The sequence below is a fragment of the Mauremys reevesii genome, linkage group 5, assembly GCF_016161935.1.
Source record: "Mauremys reevesii isolate NIE-2019 linkage group 5, ASM1616193v1, whole genome shotgun sequence".
Taxonomy (NCBI): domain Eukaryota; kingdom Metazoa; phylum Chordata; order Testudines; family Geoemydidae; genus Mauremys; species Mauremys reevesii.
In genome coordinates, this window is record NC_052627.1 from 21,475,399 (window position 1) to 21,498,154 (window position 22,756).

The 22,756-nt window shown below is 43.9% G+C and overlaps 1 protein-coding gene across 1 annotated transcript in view; it reads left to right on the forward strand.

The window, feature by feature from the left end:
• Positions 1-982: 982 nt before the first annotated feature.
• HERC6 (HECT and RLD domain containing E3 ubiquitin protein ligase family member 6) overlaps positions 983-22,756 on the forward strand; it is a 94,780-nt gene continuing 73,006 nt past the window's right edge. Inside the window, exons 1-10 of the mRNA XM_039540453.1 lie at positions 983-1,262; positions 8,078-8,237; positions 11,320-11,396; positions 12,730-12,957; positions 15,686-15,780; positions 17,036-17,163; positions 18,107-18,252; positions 18,894-18,967; positions 21,417-21,544; positions 22,227-22,286. Coding sequence (XP_039396387.1) covers positions 1,016-1,262; positions 8,078-8,237; positions 11,320-11,396; positions 12,730-12,957; positions 15,686-15,780; positions 17,036-17,163; positions 18,107-18,252; positions 18,894-18,967; positions 21,417-21,544; positions 22,227-22,286 — 1,343 coding nt within the window. The 5' untranslated portion in view covers positions 983-1,015. The remainder of the gene's footprint in view (positions 1,263-8,077; positions 8,238-11,319; positions 11,397-12,729; positions 12,958-15,685; positions 15,781-17,035; positions 17,164-18,106; positions 18,253-18,893; positions 18,968-21,416; positions 21,545-22,226; positions 22,287-22,756) is intronic.

The window sequence follows — 22,756 nt, forward strand, 5'->3', positions numbered from 1 at the left end:
AAGCATCTGCACGATCAGGCCCCTAACCAGTCCGTTTAGGCGGTTCTGGCTGAAATAGCTTAGGTCCCTACAGTACTACAGACTGATCCTTGTAGGCAGACAGCTGACTTCCAGATAGCCCCATGCTGGTGTACGTGTTCAACTAAGCAGATTACTCATCCACAAGGATCAAACCACATGCATCCATCCTTCTCCTGGCTTATGCTGTGTCTGCAATAGGTGGCTCTGTTGGCACTGACTAAGCTCTGTAATGTAGACGTGGCCTTAGTTCCAGTATAAGGCTTTGTTCTGGCAGCTGCTTCCAGGTGGGTGGGTTTCTTGTGCCCACACAAAGCCCATTGCGAATCAGTGGCACTCCAGATGGCCACAGCAGAGCGCAGCTGTAGGAGCAGGATGGGCCAAATGCTTTTAGTCGACAAAGAAGGGCAAGTAGTTTGATTCTGGTTGTCTGGGGGCTGTTTTCTGGTTTGGGGGAGACTGCGGGGCTTTAAAGGCACTTAGGGGAGAGATTTCCAAAGGCACAAAGCGCAGTTGGGTGTCTCCATCCCATGGGAGTTGGGTGCCTCTCTCCTCAAACGCCCCCAGTAATGCCAGGGAAGGGGCGGCAGGGAATGCTCAGGAGCGGCGCCCTAGGCGGGGGTCCTTCCACGCTCCCAGTCGTTCGTGGCAATTCTGCGGCGGGGGGATCTTCCATGCTCCGGGTCTTCGGGGCACTTTGGCGGCAGATCCCGGAGCGAGTGAAGGACCCGTCCAATTGCTGCCGAAGACCCGGAGTGTGGAAGGACCCCCTGCCGCCGAGGGCAGCAAAATGCCGCCCCCCAAATCCTGGCGCCCCAGTCGCCTAAATGGAAGCACCGGCCCTGGGAAAGCTCCCTCCCTCTCCCCAGCTGCAAGGCAGGGCAGGGCAGGCTGGAAAGGGGCCGGCTTGACACGCGAGGGCGGAGGCAGGTTCCCCCGAGGTGGCGGGGCAGAGGCCGGGCGAAGCAGCAGCAGCAGCCGCCGCCACCGGCCCAGCATGTCGTACTGCTGGGGAGCCGGCTCCTGCGGGCAGCTGGGGCTGGGCGAGGCGGCAGCCGGCGGGCCGGTGCGGTGCCGGCGGGGACCCGAGCCCGGCGGGGGCTGGACGCTGCTGGAAGCGGCTTGCGGGGAGCGCCACACGCTCCTGCTGCGGCCGGACGGCACCGTCTGCTCCTGCGGGGCCAACGCCCGCGGGCAGCTGGGCAGGAAGCTCCGCCCGGGGCAGCGGGGCGGCTACACGCCGGGTAAGAGGCTGGGACGTGCCGGGCTCCAGGCGGGGGGCTGCGGGGAGGGGAGGACGGGCCGGGCCAGGTGCATGGGGCGATGCGGGGAGCTGGGTGCAGCGGGGGAGCTGGGCGGGGCTTTTCCCTGCCCCCGGGCGCTGGGCATCGCAGGGGCCGGAGCTCTCCCGGCACTAGGGCAGGGCTCGGGGGTGAGGTGGGTTCCGCTAGGTGTGGGCAGCGGCTGGGAAAGCCGCCCCGGGAGGGGAGCCCGCCCCCCGCTCCGGTAAGTTTCTATTTCTCCCTCCTGCCGATCCAGCTGCAGGTTTCGGATTCCGCCCCCAGGTCGCTGCTACTTTCGGTTTCGGTTTCCTGGTGGTGGCAATCAGCTGCTGAGAGGCGAAACCCAGCCTCAGCTGCTGCTCTGCTTTCTGCCTGTGTGGGGCTGGCTGGCGCCACTCACCACCAGTAGGCGACTGGGAGTACTTGTGGCACTAACACGGCTGCTACTCTAAAACCTGTCCGAGACACTAGGATCAGGGGCTAGCCTTGTTAGTCTGTAGCCACAAAACAACAAGGAGTCCAGTGGCACCAAGTGGGTTTTTTTGACCCACAAAAGCTTATGCCTAAATCATAGATTATCAGGATTGGAAGGGACCTCAGGAGATCATCTAGTCTAAATCAATCTGTTAGTCTTTAAGGTGCCACCTTGTTGTTTTTCAACTAGATTAGTGAGAGCAGGTAGAGAAGGTGACAGCCCTCTCTGCACCGGCAAATCAATATTAGTGCCAGGGTGGATTTGATTTAAATCAAATTGATTTAAATTACTAGTCAGGAAGACTGGATTTAATCATGGTTTGCTACATAAAAGTGCATTCTTGTTGGTTGTTATAACCTTAATACATATTCTTCACAACTCAGAGACAGACGTAGGTTTCATTTTTAGAAGGTACACACTATACATTTTTAAACAGTGATTTATTTTGAAAACTTTTTAGATGAGTTTTACAGCTGTATCAGAAACTGAATGATTGTTTGGTTTTTTCACTTAGCAAAGGTAAATGAAGCAGATATTTATGAAGTCATTGGGAGGTGAACTATCTCCAATATTTGGAGGATTTTCTTGCTGTATTAGGAGGAGAACATCACCTGACAGACATTTAAATTGTTTTATTTAACTAAAACAACAGCGTTAAGTATTCTGGATTTTTTTTCTTGAAAAGCAAACTATAATATAAATATAATATTTTAACAAAACAAGCATATGTCCCTTGCTTCTCACATTTATCTCCAGACTTCTTCTCCTTGTCCAGATCTATTCCGCTCCCAATAATCTTCTGTTCATTGAACTTTATGAAAGTTTGCACTTTTAGAGAGAGTTAAGGGATTGACTCTGTGTACACAAATTTGCGGAGGGACAATGGAGTTGAGGCCTGTTATTCCTCATCTCTATATATTATTTATTTATTTAAAAACATTTTTGCTGTTAACAAGCATGTTACCTCTGGAGACACAAATCCACAGTTTGAGAACTGCAAAACTGAGCATCTCGGATGGTATCTTCTAGACCAGGGGTAGGCAACCTATAGCACGGGTGCCAAAGGCGGCCTGTGAGCTGATTTTCAGTGGCACTCACACTGCCCGGGTCCTGGCCATTGGTCCGGGGGGCTCTGCATTTTAATTTAACTTTAAATGAAGTTTCTTGAACATTTTAAAAACCTTATTTACTTTACATACAACAATAGTTTAGTTACATATTATAGACTTATAGAAAGAGACCTTCTAAAAACGTTAACATGTATTACTGGCACGGGAAACCTTAAATTAGAGTGAATAAGTGAAGAGTTGGCACACCGCTTCTGAAAGGTTGCCGACCCCTGGTCTAGACTGAGTGCTGAGTCCCATTGGGTAGATAGAAAGATTAACCTAAATAATCTCTACAGAAGCCTGTGGAACCCCATAAAATTGGATCCCTAATCCATGAACTATGGGAACTCATTTACAAAATTTTCCTTAAACATTACATGAATATAGTCTCATACTATAGAATTAGAATTTATAATCCCTATTCCATGATGAGATATATTTGAGCTATAATGTATCTTCATTAAACCCATCCTTAGATAGTTTTTTTCCCCAAAAAGCATTTTATCAAAAAAATCCAATTTAAATTTAAAAAAATCTGATATTTTTTATTTTTTTTTAAATTGATTTTTATCCACCTTGATCAGTGCAAATCAATATCGGTACAAACAAGCCTTGCTCCTGCAGAGAGACTTATGTGTTTGCGCAACTTGTAGCCTGCAGGTAATTTCGTTAAAATTATAATGCCTACAGGAGGCTCGGCACAAAATCTGACCCGTTATATTTTTTGTTTTCTTCATGGTATTCTGGCTACGAGCATTTTTTTATTTTAAATAAAGCACTGCCTAATTTGGTGTCCTGGTGTTGTCTGCGTGATATGCAACCTGACAAGATGAGTCACGCTTTCTGCAAAGAGAGTGCTGTCACTAAGCAAAGGTTATGTGGCTGGTGGTTTATTTGTCGCCTTCCTGTGAAGCATCAGAGATGTCCGTGGTTGGAGATGTGATGCTAGATGAGGTGGGTCAGGGCTCTGATGTGGCGCTGAACGTTCTCTCTCTTGGGCGCTTGCCTGGCTGGTTCTTGCTCAGGTGCTCGGTGATTCTAACTGATCACTGTATGTGGGGTCGGGAAGGAATTTTCCCCAGATCAGATTGGCATTGGCTTGGGGGGGCGCTTGCTTTTCTCTGCAGCATGGATCATCTCTGTGTCACTTGCCAGGATTATCTGGGTATATCTCAATCATTTTCCTGCCATTACAGGAGCCTCGGGCATCGGTGCGGCTCAATCCCTTCTGTTTTCTCTATGTGGCATAGAATAGCCTCATCTGCTGTGGGCTGTAATACTTTGGTCTGGTTGTTGGGTTTGGTGTGCAGGTGGTGGGGGTGGCCTGGTCAGGCTAGATGATCTAGTAGACCCTTCTGTCTTTAAACTCTGTGTCTAGAAAAATAATTCAAATTGCAGAATTTCAAAATCATCCCATATGGAAGAACATGACTGCAGGCAATCTTCTTTGCATGGCTTGTCTGCTGCTCTGCACACTTCTGCACAGCAGGGGCTATGTATTTAAACCGGTGGCTAGCTTTCTGTATAATTAGATTTTAAAAAATCAGTTTAATGTTATTTTGAATACACATGAATTGCTACATGGAATCCTCCCTTTTGAGTGCTGTTGCTTTGGTGTGGTTTCCAATTTGTTTTGGTACCAAGCTGTTATCTACTTCATTCTATCTTAAAGGAGGGTGTAGAACATTCCACACTGAGACCTAATGAGCTGTTTATAAGCTTTTGAAATGTTTAAAATATTTATTACCAAACTTCAGTTTGTGGAAAAAATCGGTTCAGATGTGGTGTCCAAATCTCTAAACTCAGTTTTGTGGGCTACTGTATCTTGTAAATACAGTGAGATACCACTTTCCTTGTCCAGATCTTCCCATATATTCACTGTTTCCATGATGCCACAAGATGTAGGTTATTAATAATATTCCAGAAGCAAAAACTTTTGTTGAAAAGAACTAAGGATGGTTGAGTTGGCATTCCCCCGTCAAACACCCCCCCCATTAATACAACTCCCGAAAAGCAAGAAAATACCAATTTATGGAAGGTTTCAGAGTAGCAGCCGTGTTAGTCTGTATCCGCAAAAAGAACAGGAGTACTTGTGGCACCTTAGAGACTAACAAATTTATTTGAGCATGAGCTTTCGTGGGCTACAGCCACTTCATCGGATGCCTAGAATGGAACATATAGTAAGGAAATATATATACACATACAGAGAACATGAAAAGGTGGAAGTTGCCATACCAACTCTAAGAGACTAATTAATTAAGATGCGCAATTATCAGCCGGAGAAAAAAACTTTTGTAGTGAGAATCAAGATGGCCCATTTCAGACAGTTTGACAAGAAAGTGTGAGGATACTTAACATGGGGAAATAGATTCAATTTGTGTAATGGCTCAGCCATTCCCAGGTCTCTATTCAAGCCTAAATTGATGGTATCTAGTTTGCATATTAATTCAAGTCCAGCAGTTTCTCGTTGGAGTCTGTTTTTGAAGCTTTTCTGTTGCAAGATTGCCACCTTTCAACCTTGCAACAGAAAAGCTTCAAAAACAGACTCCAACGAGAAATTGCTCAATTTACGGAACCCCTTCTAATTGTACCCCAGTGGCCATACAGTGCATTTTCCCTGACTGACAGACTCAGCATCCTCCCAAGGAACTTCCTTTTGCTTCCAACAAGATAAGGACATGTGCTTGTCACAGGCCCACAGGTTCAGTACTCTGGAACTGCTCTGAATGAAATTCAGACAGGACCCTCCTATAGTGTGACTACACCTCATGGCACACTCTCTTTAGGGCACGCCTCCTTGGCTGTTTCCCTGAGCTCCCTGCAATGAGTCCACCTGAACAGGACACCTGCGGAAGCCTTACGTGCCCCCCCACAAGGGCCATGAACCCCCAACTTCGCAGTCAGCAGTGACTCTCAGCCAGCCTTGTAAAACAGAAGGGTTTATTAGTTGTCTGGAACACAGTGGAGAACGGATCTTGTTAGCACAGAAAGTAGGAAGATTCAGCATGTCTGGGAGAGCTGGGCCCGCCTCCCTGCCCCGGTCCCAAACCAGGAGACTGACTAGCTTCCAGCAGCCCACCCTCACTCAACCCAGTTGCCCCTCCTCTGCCTTTTGTCTCTTTCCTGGGCAGACTGGTCACCTGGCTTCACCTCCTTCGGCTGGCTCCTTGCAGAGGGGTCCCGGCCATCAGTTGCCAGGATACAGAGTGTCTGCCCAGTGTCTGGGCCCAGGGAGCTGGACGGCAGTCACACCCGCCCTCTATGAGTCTGTAACGATCACACACCCTTGATCAGTGGTGGGCAACGTGCGGCCCATCAGAGTAATCCTCTGGCCATTTGCACGGCTGCTCGCAGTTCACGTTCACCATTCCTGACCAATGGGAGCTGCAGGAAGCGGCGCCGGCTGCAGGGACATGCTGGCTGCTGCTTCCCGCAGCTCCCATTGGCCGGGAACAGCGAACTGTGGCCACTAGGGGATGCGGGCAGCTGTGCCTGCGGACAGTCAATGTGAACAAACTGTCTTGAGGGCCGCAGGTTGCCAACCATTGTTCTAGTAGCGCCTGGTTACTAGTATAGTTTATGGCTGGAATGTGACCAATCATAGATGTCCCAGAACAGTGGGGGTTAGGGGGCAGCCCCCCAGATGCACACATCTCGGCACAGTGGTGGGGGCCCCAAGAGGCCCACCAGTTTATTTCACATCCATTCCAGTGGCATTAACAGGCTCCAGACATGCACGTTAACCAAATAAACAGGATTTTGGTATTAAAACAACAACAAGAAGACAGTTGCTCTACAGCAGTTGCTTTACAGCAGTTGCTTTCTCTATTAACAGTTCTCTACCAGCCTCTCTCTTTCCTTTGCTTATTTCTCCGCTTGCTGCCTTGATCATCAAAGCCCTAGCTAAAGCAGAATTGTATTCTGTTAATATTATTATAAATACATACTTTGAATCTAGATATTTCCAACCAGGTTATAACAGTTTTATAAAGGCAAGGCTAAATTTTAGGTTCAAAATCAGGGCAGTGGAAGGATTGTCTCATTGCTGTAAGTTTGGATAAAAATAGAATTTTACACAAAGACAATTACTTGGCTAAATTTTTTCCCTTCCTTTCTCTTTTTACTATTTTTGAAGCTATTTAAATGTTCGTGCTTTGTCCATCTCAGCCTACTTTCTGATCTTTCAGAAAGCACTGAAGTCATAATTCTGTACAAAAGAGATCATGGTCTGTTCTTATCAATAAAATTAGTGCTACAATTTGGTTTTATGACTTATTTCCAGCATCAAAGAAGAAAAAAAGTTCTCACAACCCATCTTTTCAAGTCAAAGTACAATAACATTGGTAATTAGCAAACCTAGTGAAGAGAAATGGAAAGGTGAATTAAGATTTTAGGCTGATGTGTTTAAATGTTTCCTTAGTACAGGGGTGGCCAACCTGTGGCTTTGGAGCCACATGTGACTCTTTAGAAGTTAATATGCGGGTCCTTGAATAGGCACCAACTCCAGGGCTGGAGCTACAGGCACCAACTTTCCAGTGTGCCGGGGGGAGCTCACTGCTCAACCCCTGGCTCTGCCACAGGCCCTGCCCCCACTCCGCCCCTTCCTGCCCCCTCCCCTGGGCCTGCGGTGCCCTCGCTCCTCCCCCTCGCTCCCGCCCCCAGCCTTCTGCACGCCAGGAAACAGCTGATCGGGAGGGAGGGGGAGGCACTGACCAGCGGGGCTGCCAGTACGTGAGAGGCGATGGGAGCGGGGGCGGGGAGCTGCTGACGTATTACTGTGGCTCTTTGTCAATGTACATTGGTAAATTCTGGCTCCTTCTCAGGCTCAGGTTAGCCACCCTTGCTTTAGTATAAAAGTTCTCTTATATTCTTGTGGTACTGCCATAATTTTTTCCCCTGAGGCACAGTAGTGTTAAGTGTTAGAAAACTGAGAATGCCCTTGTTTTTCCTCTCTATTAACCAACACACTCGTGGTCCTATGTCAGCTCTGATCTTTCCAGTAGAGGAAGGAAACTCCATTTAGAGCCTATTTATGCTACTTCTTAATTAGTGGGAGGAATCGTCAATGTGAATTTCTTCCCCCAGGAGCTGAGTGTTGCTATACGACTAATCCTTTGCTATTGGCAAGTATGGTTTGTGTATATTTTTTCTTTCTGTAACCTCTGAATAACATTTTTTCCCCCACCAAAAAGAACAAATTCAAGCTTTAGAAGCACAGATTATAGTTCATGTGAGCTGTGGAAAAGAACACTCGCTGGCTGTTTGCAACAGAGGAAAGGTCTTCTCCTGGGGAGCTGGGTCTGAAGGCCAGCTGGGCACGGGAGAATTTAAGGAACAAAGTTTAATCCCAAAGTAAGTAGCCATTTAAGCATAATGTTTCAGACTCACAGTATGGTCCCCATTTGTGCACCTCACGAAACCACTACAAAATCTGGCCCAGTTTGACCTGGGTCACTCGAAATGGAAGGTCTGAGAGAGAAAAGTTGAGTTTTGGGGGAAGTTTGCACGGCATTGAATCTCACATGTAGCTGTCTCAAAACAGGTGTAAGATTATTAAGATGCTGTGTGTGGTTTCCCACTCTTACATAGCATGCTCTTTACTTACCCAAACACAGCATTTCATCCACAAGTTAACTTTGTCTCTGCATGGTTTCTTTTATCATAAATGAGAGATTAGACAGTGGTTCAACATCACCTGAATTGTTTGCAGCTTGTTTAGAAGAGATGTTTCTGCTAACTATATTGGGGGTGATGTAGGCTTCAGCATGCATGGAGAGAAAACCGCTTGAGGAGTTCAGATTTTTTTTTTTAAGTGCACTTACGGGACTTATTTATAAATATCAGTACATGCACTCATCTGTGAATATGGGATTAAATTCAGCTCTGGCGTAAACGTTCCAGTGGAAGTCAGTGCCAGAGCAGGATTCCCCCCCTGCAAATTTTGGGCAGTGATACAGGCACAAGTTAAAGTAGGGGATACATGTATTTATTTCACATAATCCTGTTAGTTGTTCTTGTAAATGACATTTGTTTTGCATCCCCCACCGTGAATGTCCGACCAATGCAAGTTACGTTGCTTTGCCAAATATGCCTTTTTCTAACCATTTTGCACCTGACATGTTTATGACATGACTGACTGGTATACCAGAAATGTAAAGCATGAACAGTACGAACACAAACCCTTCGTTATTTTTATAGCAAGTATATTTCTGTCTCTCTCTTTCCTGTAGAAGGAGAATTGTCGTTTACCTCTCCTTCCCTTATCCCTCCTCCTCCTCCTCCCTCAAAGTCAGATACATCTAAGACCAGGTCAGCTACTTCAGCTCCCTTTAATCCTGACTAAAGTTTAGGCTGTGTAAGAAGGGTGGGAACAGGTCTCCACTCTCTTGCAGGGTGCACCGAAAATTCCAGAGTCTAGAGCTTACAGTTTGTTGTCATTTAGAAGCCAGTGCATGTCATGTAACATAAAGCTATTCTGGGACCTTCACGGAGCTGCTGTAATGTTCAGAGTTAGATTTAGGCTTGGATTCTGACTCCTTTTGCCTCAGGTGGCAGAGAAGTCAGCCCGCTAGAACCTCCCATTCACCAGCATGGGTGGGTGGGGGAAAGGGGGTAGCAGCGAAACAGAGAAGCTCCGAAAGTGGGTGTTGCTTGCCAGGAAGGGGATGTGGCAATGATGGCTCAGGGATGGTCCTATGGGGGCATGACCAATTTAAAGCTGCACTTCCCTAGGGGAATCCTTGTGAGAGGACGGTGCCTGCCCTTTCCTTGACCTTAATTCTTTCCTTCCCCTACTTTGCTTCCCAGCCGGAGATCACTAGACCTCTCCTCACCAGCAGGGATGCAAACAGCTCCTCAGCACATCAAGTTCTAAAAAGCCAGTGAATGTTGTAAAATAGTCGCTAACATCTGTACGCCACTGTAGAAGAATCATCCTGACCAGACCATGACTCTTTGGTCACGTGAGGAGTGGTTTAGCTGGCGTATGAAATTCTGAGGCCTTGCTGAACTCAGGAACAAAACGCTCCCATCCTATATCAGATGAAACTCTAGCACTTCTTTACCCATTCGTAATGTTGGTTTTCAGTCTTGTAAGACAACATTTTTAGTTATTTATTCATTCCTCACCCCACCCTGCCATGCATGCCCTTTCTATCGGCTTGTTGTGCATGGGGTTGAGAAAATTGTAAGCAGTTTATTAAAACTCACATTTGAAAATGATTTAGTGAAAAATATTGGGCCCATTCTTAAAAGCACTCTGCACACAGACTGAAATGGGAATTTAGCACATGGAATAGACGCAGTCTGGATGACTTCATGACATATCAAACATGGCTCCTCAAGCAAGTGTGTAGAGCAGATAGGGTTTTTCAAAACGTTTGGAACAATCTAAAATACCAGTCAACTTTGTTTTACATGCATAAGCAATAACAACAGAGTATATTCAGAGAGCGCTATTTAGAAAAGAAGCTTTTATAATTAAGAAATATAGCATGCTTTTTTTACCCTTAAAATTCAGACATAAGAATGGCCATACTGGGTCAGATCAAAGGTCCATCTAGCCCAGTATCCTGTCTTCCGACAGTGGCCAATGCCACTGAGGGAATGAACAGAACAGGTAATCATCAAGTGGTCCATAATCCAATCCATAATGGATTTTCATTACCAAAAAATCTGACCTATAAGCAATCTTCATGCTAAATTTCCAGTTTCTGTTCCAAACTGCTAAGACACCAAAGTTCTTTTAAAAAACAAAAAACCAAAAACACCTTAGAACATTTTCTCCATTATTAAAATGTGTTTGCTTTCTGTTTCCCACCCTGCCTTTTGTAGTAAAACAAACAGCAGAACAATATTTGCCTGAGCTTTCTAAAGACGTTCATCATTAGGAAGAAACCAGACCCAGAAAGTTTCACCCTCTCTAGGTGAAAATTTGACAAAGTTCTAGGCAAAAGTCCTTCTTAGCATGGACATGTTTGGGGAACCTTAACTTTAGCTGTAGCTATGCTCTCCAGCTGTAATGTTTATATATGGATATTTTTGCTGTCAAAAAAAAAAAGTTACATTGCAGTGGATGTGTAAGAATCTATTCTGAATAGTGTCAAAATACAGTGCACGTTCACCTCGGTGTGAATAATAGACAACTGAAGCACAGGGCATATTAAGTCAGAGTCCAAATGACACATTTATGTGCAGATATCCTAAGTAGTGGAGAAACAACCTATTGCAGAAAACTCTGACTGGCTAATGACCAGGCAAAGGTAAAACAGAGACTGTGCAGAATCAGTGTTATCATTATATAATATTAAAATATAATGTATTTATTATAATATTAATATTTTAGGTATTACATCATCTGTTTTCTGAAACATAATTGAGTTTTTCATATGATCTAGAAGCCAGGTTAACTTGGCTGTCCTGTTATCTACTACAGGAAAATAGATGGTCTCTCTGCTCTCAGAATAATACAAGTCACCTGTGGACACTTTCACTCGGTTGCACTGGCACAAGGTAATACATGTTTCATTTTTAAATTATTTCCCAAGTGCAATGCAAGCAATTCTGTTCTTTGGTGCAGTTAATTTATATGCAAGTCAGATGTTAAGTTATCCATTACTCCTTTAACAGAAATTAGTATTATTAATCATGCTTGTTAACGGTAGTTATGGACCAGCCTAGAATGGAGCCCCATTGTGTCAGGTATGATGCAAACACAGAGTAGTACGCAGTCCTTGCCCCGAAGAGTTTACTGTCTAATAGACGAGACAGAGCAATCAGTGTGATGCAGGAAATGTCAATTTATCTTTTTCTGTTTTTCCTCCAGCCCAAATAATGCCCAGTACCTCATTTCTGAAAAAGGCCAGTGGGGCCAAGTTACCCATTGGTTAGTTTTGCTCACAAAGGAGCTGCTCATAACGTTTTTTGTCAAAGCGTTAGCTATTGTGTCAGGTGTTGTCTGTGATGGGAAGGCAACCTTTCTCAAAACTGCTATTTAGATAAGAAAATGGCAAAAATCTTCCCCACGTTCTTTTTGGGAATTGTTCATTTGATAGGTAAGATCCAGCTTCAATAATAAAGAGATGAACGTGTCCCTTCTTCCTTCTTCTAGTGAGGAACCACAGTTCCTGCTACATGCAATGAGGCTTCTTACATCCAGCACTGATGGTTGGATGGACAGAGAAGAAGCTTCCTCTGCTGTTGCCTGTTCTGTACTTGTTCTGTGGCTAAACAGAAGGCACTGGGTTCCAGGGCTGTCAATCTGGCACTTGTCATGAGCACTACATTAAATATATGCATTTGGCATAAGATGTCATGTTAAGAGGGTGGTATTTTATTTTGTTACACAGGTTCACTGGCATTTTACTAGTAGAAGGGGACACTGAGAAGTATTTTCCATTCATTATTTTTTATTGTTAGATGAAAAACATAACACAGTTTCTGTGAGCATACAGGACTACCTGACTCCTCAGTTTTGGATGGATTAGGAAACTACAGATACTAATTTCAGTTTGTTACAAACACAAGCTGTGTAAAATTATTCTGTCAGCACAGTGTCACGCAGCTCCAGGTATCTGCCAAATCACAAGCATGAGGAATAATGGGTATGTGCCAAATTTAGTTGTCATGACACCCCACAGTCATTGGGGTGGTGTGTTGGGTTAGTGAGCGCAGGATTCACCCTTATGTGGCTTGACTGAGTGGTAAATCTGCCCTCCTCTGTGCCATCAAGTTCACATCAAGGGCATAATTTCTCACAGCTCTTAGTGAGCTAGTTAATTAACATGTCGCTTGAAGGTGTGTGGTCTTTTACTTTGTTTCTCTCTTTCTTTAAAAAAAAATAAAGATGGCAGAGTCTTTTCATGGGGACAGAACACCCATGGCCAGCTGGGCCTGGGACAAGAAATCCCCTCCCAGCCTAGCCCACAGCATGTCACGTCTCTCAGCGGGATCCCCGTGGCTCAGGTTGCTGCCGGCGGGGGACACACCTTTGCCCTGTCTCTCTCGGGAGTTGTGTATGGGTGGGGAAGGAACAACGCACGGCAGCTGGGATTAAGCCACGCTAACACAAGAGGTAACTCTATCCTTTCATTTCTCAAGGAAACACCATCTTAATTCCAGATTTCCTCTTGTTGTATAGACTCTCCTGAGATAATGGGATGGACTTAGACTGTTCGCTAGAATGAACCATGACTAGAACTAGATCAATATGAGGGGGAAAAGGATACGTAAATGTTTGAATGAATTTGCACCAACTGTGTTTGCCTTCTGTGCATGTTGTATCAAATGAGTTTATTGGCGGGAGAAATCACCAAAATAGCAAACTGTAAGCAAAAAATGGCAGAATGTTTGCAGGAAACACATTTTGAATTCATATTGACACTGGAAACCTGATTGTAAGAGTTGTACCTACCCAAAGAGGGAGCAGAAACGTACTGTGACGTTACCCAGGGTACAATCTGGACTGATGGACAGCTGTGTCCCTTCAATTCTCCAACCTGGGGTCCCTTTCTCACTGCTTCGCCGTGACAGCAACCACTCCTGGTCTGCTCACACGCAGCCTCCCGCATGTAGGTTACTCCCAGTTATACCATATCAGTGCTATAGCCAGCCACTCATGAACTACTCTGCAGGGCAATACCAGCAAACTCCCAGTCCTGGACTTTTCCCCCGAAATGTGCGTTTTGTACTGCCCAGCGCCCTCCTGGACAATACAAGTTCATATAAAGTCCGTTATTTCATTAATAGAATAACAGGGGTGGCCAAACTGTGGCTCACAAGCTCTTTTACCATTAAAGTGCGGCTCGCAAGCACCCCCGAATCTCTCCCGTTCTCCATCTACCAGACTGGAGGCGGGGAGAAGAAGCTCAGGACCTCGCCTTGCAGTACGGTGGTGGGGTAGGGGCTTCTGTCCAGCGGGGGAGGAGGGGTTTCAGGGCTTCAGCCCTGCGGGGTGCCCCTGCTGGGGCTCAGGGCTTCAGCAGCCGGGGGCTGAAGCCCCAACCCTCGGCTCCTGGCAGGTGTGCCCCGGCTCTTGCACTTCTAAAGACTGTTGTACGTGGCTCGGAGGGCCAGTAAGTTTGGCCACCCCGAAATATGAAATGCACCAATCCTGTTCTCCCGTTTCCCAAACACGCTGGTTTAGATAAAACAAATTTATTAACTACAGAAAGATTTTAAGTGATTACAAGTAATAAGACATAAAAATCAGAATTGGTTACAAAGAAATAAAAGGTAAAACATAACTAATACTTAACAAGCTAAGTGAATTCAAAGCAAAGGTCTCTCTCACCAGAAGTTCCAACCGTTTTACTGGCTGAATCCTTTAGTCAGGATCCCTCTCCTATGCTGCTTCCTTTGTTTTTCAAGTGTTGTTGATGCTGAGGGTAGAGCGAAAGGGAGAGGTGGTTTGGGGTGTCTGCTCTCTCCCTTCCAGCCATTTTTCTTGCACAAGAATCACCTCCAGCTGATGTTCAAGAGACAGAAAGTCGGTGTCAGGAACCTCAACCTACTGCTTTGTCAATTCTTTGTCCACACCCTCTCTCCTGCGGAAGAGTGGCCACTTAATCAGCTGAGGGTCCATTTGATCTTGTTGACACCTGGCTGAGCCCTTGGCTAGCCGTTTGTCTCTGGGGAACTGGATTGTGACTGCCCCTCAGAACAGGTTGCAGCATGTCTCAGTAATACCACCCAGTGGAATCTTTACATCCAGGGTTGCCACACACATTTTACCAAGACAATAATGATCAGCAAATCCTGTGTTTTCAAATGATACCTCCCAATGCATACTTGGTACAAATTTTACTGTAATCCTCTAAAAGGCGTGAACATAGGGGGACAGACTGTCGCACATACCACCTAGCCAATCACAACAGCTTGAATTTCTAACACTGAACTCTTTCAATGTCCTCCTTACAAACAAGATACCATGTAAGAACTATTTACCGAAATTCAGTGAATCATGTGAACAGCAATTAAATTGGAGAAAATGATGTGTTTGGACAGGAAAAGATGAGATGATTGACTCTCTTCAGCCAGCTCTAACCATAACATTTCCACAGCTTGTATAATGGGCCCACAGTTCAGGCAGCTGTGGGGACAGTAGCATCTTTGGAAACCAGAGAGAATGACCAATTCATTTGAAAGTTGATGGTATAAAAACCAGCAGAGTAATGTGATAGTATTATATGCATAAAATTCTGGCCAAGCTAACAATATGCAATTTCTGTCTGGATGGAAAGTTTGATGGTTCACTATTTTCAGAGAATCTGTTAGGCCAGATTTAACCTGTATGGAATGTGAGGTTTGGGGTGGCGGGTTGTTTTGTTTGGCAGTCTGGATGTTTAAGCCAGCATCTTCAAGCACCCTTTGGGTTTCTTGCTCAGCCTGTAAGATTTCCCACCAGGAACCAAATCTATGATCTGTTTGGATTATAAATCCAAAACAAAGACAAAAACTACAGCCAGGTTGATGGCTTTCAAATGCAACTTCAGCATGGCCTAGAGCGAAAACTCTTCTGTTTCTACTGCTCACCAGACAAAGCACTTACATTCCTTACACTAGTGGATGCTATAGTAGGTGTGTATGTAAATACGAGGCGAGTAAAGCACAGACGATCTCATTTTGCCCTTAAATTCCCCTTCCCTTTTAAATATTTGTAAATAATCATGGTCGGATTATATGAAATCTCAGCGGGCAAGATGCTAAAAAGCAGGGTTAGAGTAACCCAACGTCTGGTGGATGGTGCTCTGAAAGGAAAGAAGCCATTTCACATGCTATAGGAATCTGTGCTTCTCCAACAGAGCAAGTCTTCAAACCATATGCGGTAGCTGCTCTGACGACTATTGGCGTGGTCTATATCAGCTGTGGAGATGAACACACTGCAGTGCTCACCCAGGTATGCTCCATATCCTTCTGTGTGGTAGACAGCCAGGCCATGACAGTCAAAAAATAAGTGTGTGCGGGCGCGCATGCTTAGTTGGTATGATGGCACAGCAAGGCTTAAGGGCCTTTGTTTGATTGGGGGTGGGGGCAGAGGGATTAGAAGATCTGGGCAGTGCTAATCTTGTGCAAAGACCTTTGGCCTCGTAACTTTCACTGAGGTCTCTGGGATGTTTATGTGCTCAAGGACGTCCAGGTTGGACATTGCTGCAGTCTCTGGCATTGGAAACTCCTGTTGCGTGTTTACATGAAACAGAACAAGGGCAGCTTAAGGTTATGGGACCCAGTCTTGCTCCCATTATATTCAATGGAAACTTTGCCTTTGACCTCAGTGAGTGTAGGATTGGGCCAAATTCTGCTCATCTTACTCAAACCTATGATGGGACTACGCAGATGAGGAAGACAGGAAGTAGGATATGGCCCAAAGTGCTGTATAACCATGAAAATCTCCATTATCAATGGATAATTCCAGAAGCTTTGTTCCCAAAACAGAGCTTTTGGAAACACCCCACTTATAGCTACTCTTTATCCCAAAATTAACAATTATTAACCATTATTCCAATATGTACAAACAGATGTAATGACAAATGTAAACAGGTTTTGTACTGTAGGAAAACGTTGGTATTTTGGAAATTTTAAAAAGAAATTTTACTTTAAATCTAAACAAAGGCTACTAATGACAATAGAAATTGAATATATTTTTTTCTAATACCAAAAGCTGTTTTCTGAAAAATTATTGAAAATAAATGGAAAGCACATGAAGTAAAAGCTACATCCCTGCACTACTTCTGACATAGGAATGTTCTCCAACCAGCCAGTCCATATGTTCAGCAGGTTGCTTTTCCCTGGGGGGATGGGGAGCTGAGTGTGTGTGTGTGAGAGACCCCATTACTTTGACTGCTACTTACAAGAGGGTTATGAATCTGCTATCTCTTCCACACAGGGAACTTTGCCCTGTACTTCAAGCAGCAGGTTCATGCTTTTAGTATGAGAAATCCCAGGTTCAAACCATGCTGATGGCCCAAACTGGATTAGTTACATGCCCACCGCGAATATGACCCTTCATTGGTTTCACTTGTGTATGGCTAGATTGTATCATCTTCTTTCAACAGTCTTCAAGTTTTCTTCTTTTTTGTTGGAGGGGGTTAAAAAAAAATAGGAGGTGAAAGTCCCATAACCATGGGAATCAAAATTTGCTTTTGTTTCAACAGGATGGCAGTGTGTTCACATTTGGAGATGACAGTGCTGGACAGCTGGGACATCGCTCTTCAACCCAGATGCCTGGTCCTCAAAAGGTCGAATGGCTAGATGGTCCAGTTTCCCATTTGGCATGTGGAAGGTGTATACTGTAGCTCATATGTTTTTCATAATAGTCACATTTTGCAAGGGAAAACAAAATTGTTTTCTAAAGGAAGGTAGACAATTTTGGGTTTTTTTTTTAACCAGGTGTGTGCTTATTAAAAGCAAATAACTGCTTCAATATAAAGCTAAAGTTGTACTGTTACAATCAAAGGGGCCGTTAGTGAAGAAGTTACCCTCCAGTTCTGTGAGAACACGGATCCATTAGGTGTTTGCAGCAGCCGGTAGAAACAGAGTTTTAGGGTGAAGTTCAATGGTACGCTCTGACTGCTTGGCACTCATTCCTTCATTAACAGTAAGCAGCTGTAAACCCAGCTGTAACTGGCCCGTGAAACTGGATTTCTTGCTCCTTTGCATCAGTGGAGGGATGCAAAGCGTTCAGAATATTCCAGTAAAGCTGGCTCTTAATGTATAATTATAATACAACTTGCATATGCAGATTAGACACTCCTGAGTTAGTTCTGCTGTCTGGATTTTTTGTGTGGATGGTCTATATATAGCAAATTCTAGAGGGTTCAGAGGTCTGATACATACCGTAATATGAAATAAAGTAAGGCAGGGCATTTATGTATAGTGTATGTATTGCTCTTCATTGATCTCAAATGGTTTTGCAAATCAAGGGCCAAGCTGAAGTCAAATAAGGCAAATAGGCCTTGGTCACTAAGTACCCTCCTTTTCAGAGAGGAACACTGAGTTACAGTGGGACTGTGACTTCCCGAAGGTCACCCGGTCTGTAGTGGTGAAGAATAAAGCCCATCTCGTCTCATTCCCAGTCCTGTGCTCCAACCACTAGATATCCTAGTGAATTTGTACAGGTGCCTTTATAACCCTGCTTTCCCATCAGCTGACTCTTATTGACTGGAAGGGAGAACCGAGAGTTTTCTGGGACAGATTTGTAACATGTTCTCTCCTCTCTTTGGCAGCTATCACACCCTGGTCTACATGTCTACTCCTGGGCAGGTTATATCTTTTGGACGTGGTCCCCAAAGACACATTGAAAATGGAACAGCCAATAACCCAGGGGAGCAGCCGCAGAACTTTGACATCAGCAGCCTGGTTTCAGCTAACGGTACTGATTATAAGTGGAAAGATGTTTGTTTTTACACAATGTGTAATGAATCCGTGGAACTCCTTGCCACAAGAGATAACTGAGGTCAAGACCTTTAGTTGGATTTAAAAAAGGATTTGACATTTCCTTAAATTACAAAAACAGCACCAGTAATATTAGATGGTATTAGAATATCTATATTTAGAAGGAATATAAAGCCCTCATGCTTCCTGCCATAAATCTAACACTAACATGGGCTATGAAGAAACAGATGATACCCTCACTGGAATATAACTGTCATGTAATTATTTCCAAGAAACAGAGAATATACGATGAAAGTATATGGAGGAGTAAAATGTTGTTGTGTCTCTTGCCTGTATCTTTCTATAACATCTCCCAGGGTCCAGTTCTGTAACATGCTGAGCAGCTTCTGAGCATTTCTTAGCCCTCTCCATTCTCTTGACTTTAATGGGAGCTGCGGGCATTTAGCAACTGGCAGGTCTGAGGCCAGATCCAAAACCCCATTGAAGTCAATAGAAGGACTTGCACTGGCTTCAGTGGGCTGTGGATCAGTGCCTAAGGCCCAAGAGAACAAAGTAGCAGCATAAATAGCAGCAGTAGAAATTGAGGATTTGGGGTTGATCTGATTCATATTCTTGTAGATCTGTCGGGCGTCCAAGTGAAAATGATTTTTGCTGGAACGTATGTCAACTTCGTCAGTACTCTTCAGTCCCAGGTAGTGATATCCTGTCTTGTAGATTTCATTTAACTCATTTGTTTCAATGAGAGTGGGCGGAATTGCAAGCAGTGTGTCACTAGCATGTTAGCAAATTTAAGCTTTATTTATTTTAAAGTAGATATGTTGTGTTTATGGAGAACAGGTTGGAAGCAATAACATAGCAGCAGTTTTTGCCAGGAACAAGCAATAGTTAGCAAAACACAGAGGAGAAAATGGTAATATCCAGTTTATAACTCAGCCAAATCTGAACAGATTTACATGGGGCCCACAAAAGACACCTCCCTGACCCCAAGTTCATTCCCTTGTGAAGTTTCAGTTTTGCTGGCTGTAAACTATGAAGGCATTAGAGGTCTTAATTAAGATTCTTATTACTTTTTTATGGGAAGTATTATGCAACTTTAATATTTGCTCTTAGTAACTTTTTTCTAAAATCAAATGTTATGGGCCAGATCCTCAGCTGCTGTCAATGGTCATCACTGCACTGATTTCAATGAAACTTCGTTGATTTGGCATGAGGATCTGACACAGTGTTTTAAGAAAGGAAAATCCATTCCTTAAATATACTCAAGTATATGAACCAATGTTGTTCACTGGGTTTTAGATCAGGCCCTGAGAGAGAATAAAAATCCTTCAGCAAACATTATCTTCCTCTAAATGACATATCTTAAGAAAGGAAATATGTAACAAGTTTGTGTTGCAAGAGTAAATCACCCAGTGTTAACCTAGCACATGCAGAATGGTAGAAAGAAAAGAGTTACAGTGGTGGGTATAATTCTGACCATAATCTCGCAAGGAGGAAGTTGAGGTTGAAGAGCTGCAGTATGGGCTGATGATAATATCTGGTACTTATACTGAGCTTTTACATCTTCAGTGTTCTGTAAAAACATTAATTAACCATAGCAATAGACTAGTGATGATTTATGGCTTTGAGCCCTTTGGTGGAGAATAGTGGTTCTCCATGGATGCTCTGTTAACCATAAGTCATCCACAAAGCCCTTCCTGATAGTCTGCTGAATGAAATAGTTTGGAGCTAAGTGATGGTTGTTGGAGCAGGAGGAGGTCCAGGCGAGATTGGAAGTTTTCATTTAGTAGTTTGAAGTTAGTTAGAACACAGCTCATGTATCTATATTGCCTGGTTCAGGCTAGGAGAGCCAGTTGAGCAGAGAAGATCCTCCAGTCATCAGCTCAAGGATTTCTCAAGCAGTTCACTTTAATCTCCAGAAAGTGTAATCCATAAATACAAAGTGAATCTGGAGACCCGCAGCGGTTGGTAGGAAACTATGTGGTCCCCTAACTCCTCTTCCCACCCCAAATTTAACAATTTTAATCTTCAAAACCTAGTTAGTGGCTCTCTTCCTGTACTGACCCTTCTTCCTCTCTAGAATTGTGTGCAGATCATTCTAGGGCTGGTTCATATGGAGGTCAATAGCAAAACTCTCATTGACTGCAATGGGAACCTGGTTTTAGAATTGGTTGCTATCTCAAAGAACTGGTTGGCATAGAGAATCAATGCAGGAGCTTTCAGACTGTTACTGCAATATACCTTAACCTGTGTCCTTTTTCATTTTACTAACTGTTGGATAGATAAGGGATACTGTGAAGAGGAAAATTGGTGACCTTCAGGAGCTAAAATTAAGTTGTGAGGGATCCTAGGTACAGTTTGGTCCCATCTCTAAGGGTTAGTAATGATGATCTCCTTCTTCTGCTTCAGAATCCAAGCCAAGAGAATTGCACGTGTTTATTGTTTGTCTTCCCACTATATTACAAAGTGTAAATCGGGGTAGGCAACCTATGGCACGGGTGCCGAAGGCGGCACGCAAGCTCATTTTCAGTGGCACTCACACTGCCTGGGTCCTGGCCACTGGTCCGGGGGGCTCTGCATTTTAATTTAATTTTAAATGAAGCTTCTTAAACATTTTAAAAACCTTATTTACTTTACAGACAACAAGAGTTTAGTTATATATTACAGACTTATAGAAAGAGACCTTCTAAAAACGTTAAAATGTATGACTGGCACGTGAAACCTTAAATTAGAGTGAATGAATGAAGACTTGGCACACCACTTCTGAAAGGCTGCCGACCCCTGATGTAAATAAAAACAAAAATTTTCTTTTCAATTTGGGAAGAATCAGGGTTGTCATGGTAGTACTCGCATCTTGTTTTGCCTTTTTACTTTATAGCCTTCCACATAAAATAAATCTACTTTAATGTCAGGAAGAGTATCACAAGATTAGCGACCTGGTAGTTTCTCTACGTTGCCTGTTGCATTTACCTGCCTAATGCAAATGCAGGGTCTTCAGTTTTGAGCAAAAGTGGGAGCAGATTCGATCAATTGCTTTGTAAAAAGCCTGTTTGCAGTGGTGGTTTATAATTTTATATACAATCATATGCATTTACTGAACTTAATCTTTTATTGTTGTATCTTTGCTTTTTGGTTTTATTTAAGGATCTTGAGCATGCACGTGGGATCTCTCCCGCAGATACCCTGCAGAAGATTAGCAGGCTTGACAGGACGTTGATAGATAAATGGATGGCAGTGACAGTTGGCACTGATGAATTCCAGGAGGCTAAAAGGTTGCTGTCTACCACTTTTCTACATTATGGGATATGAAGACTTGTCTTTAGACATCTTTATAGTCGATGTACTAAAAACTTATTCATAAACTTTAAACAAAAGTAGGGTCTGTTTTACTGCCTTTACTGAAGCTACTAGGCCCATAGCTAGCCTATAACGTGGCTGTCTTACAATTTAGCCAGCCTTGTATGAACGCTCTTTGATGACAACCAGCCCTGACTTAAACACTGTTCCTGAACTCAATTCTTTCATTGTTTTTCATTGAATCATCAGAGACCTGTTTGCCACTAAATGGGAATTGAAGCAGACCCTTAACTGACTGGAAAGACACCCTCTCATTTCATTTGGAGTCAGATTAGATTCTAAAGGCCTGATGCAAAACCGGTTGAAGTTAATGGAAAGACTGTCTTCACTGGGTTTTAGATCAGGCCCTGAGAGAGAATAAAAATCCTGCAGCAAACATTATCTTCCTCTAAATGACATATTTTAAGAAGGCATCTTTTGGCAGTAGAAAATTCATCATGCAAATAAGGCAGACACAAACGTGCTCTTCTAATAGCTAAAATAACAGAGTAATTGCTTAAGATTCAGTCTTGTAAATGTCTGAGCGCTAATACATTGACCTACTAGGTGGGATAATTGTTTAATGCCTACTTTCTTGTATTATTGTGCCTTTTGTAGGGAAATAGCCGTGATATTTTCTTCTCCTGCTTGTTTAAGTGCAAGTTTTTTAAAACCCAGGTAAGTGATACTTTCAATGCCATTCTTTGCAAAGTTTAAACAAGAAGCTAAAATTGTAAGTCAACTAAATTATGAAGACAAAACCCTATGCCCATTTCCAGAAGATGTACCTGCCGGGCTTAGGGGTGGCAAGGGAGTTAAAGCAGAGCGGTATCAGCCATTTTTAAGTTTGAATAACCGTCATGTTGCTGTGGGACAAGAAGGTTCCAGGTAGCAAAGAGGGATCATGCAGTTGTGATACTCTGCTACTTCTTTAACAAAGGAACACTATTCAACATGCTGAATCCCCAGCACCCATGCCAGCATTTGCTACACACTGCAGTATATGCACTAGGCAGCCAGAGACCCAACCATACCCCTAGCCAGCAGACCATGCTTGTCAGCTGGCCAGTCTACTGTTTGGCCTCCTCAGCATTCGTTTGTGAGTGTGCTTAGGGGTGTGTTGGAAAATGCTCCCTTTCCCCTCTTCC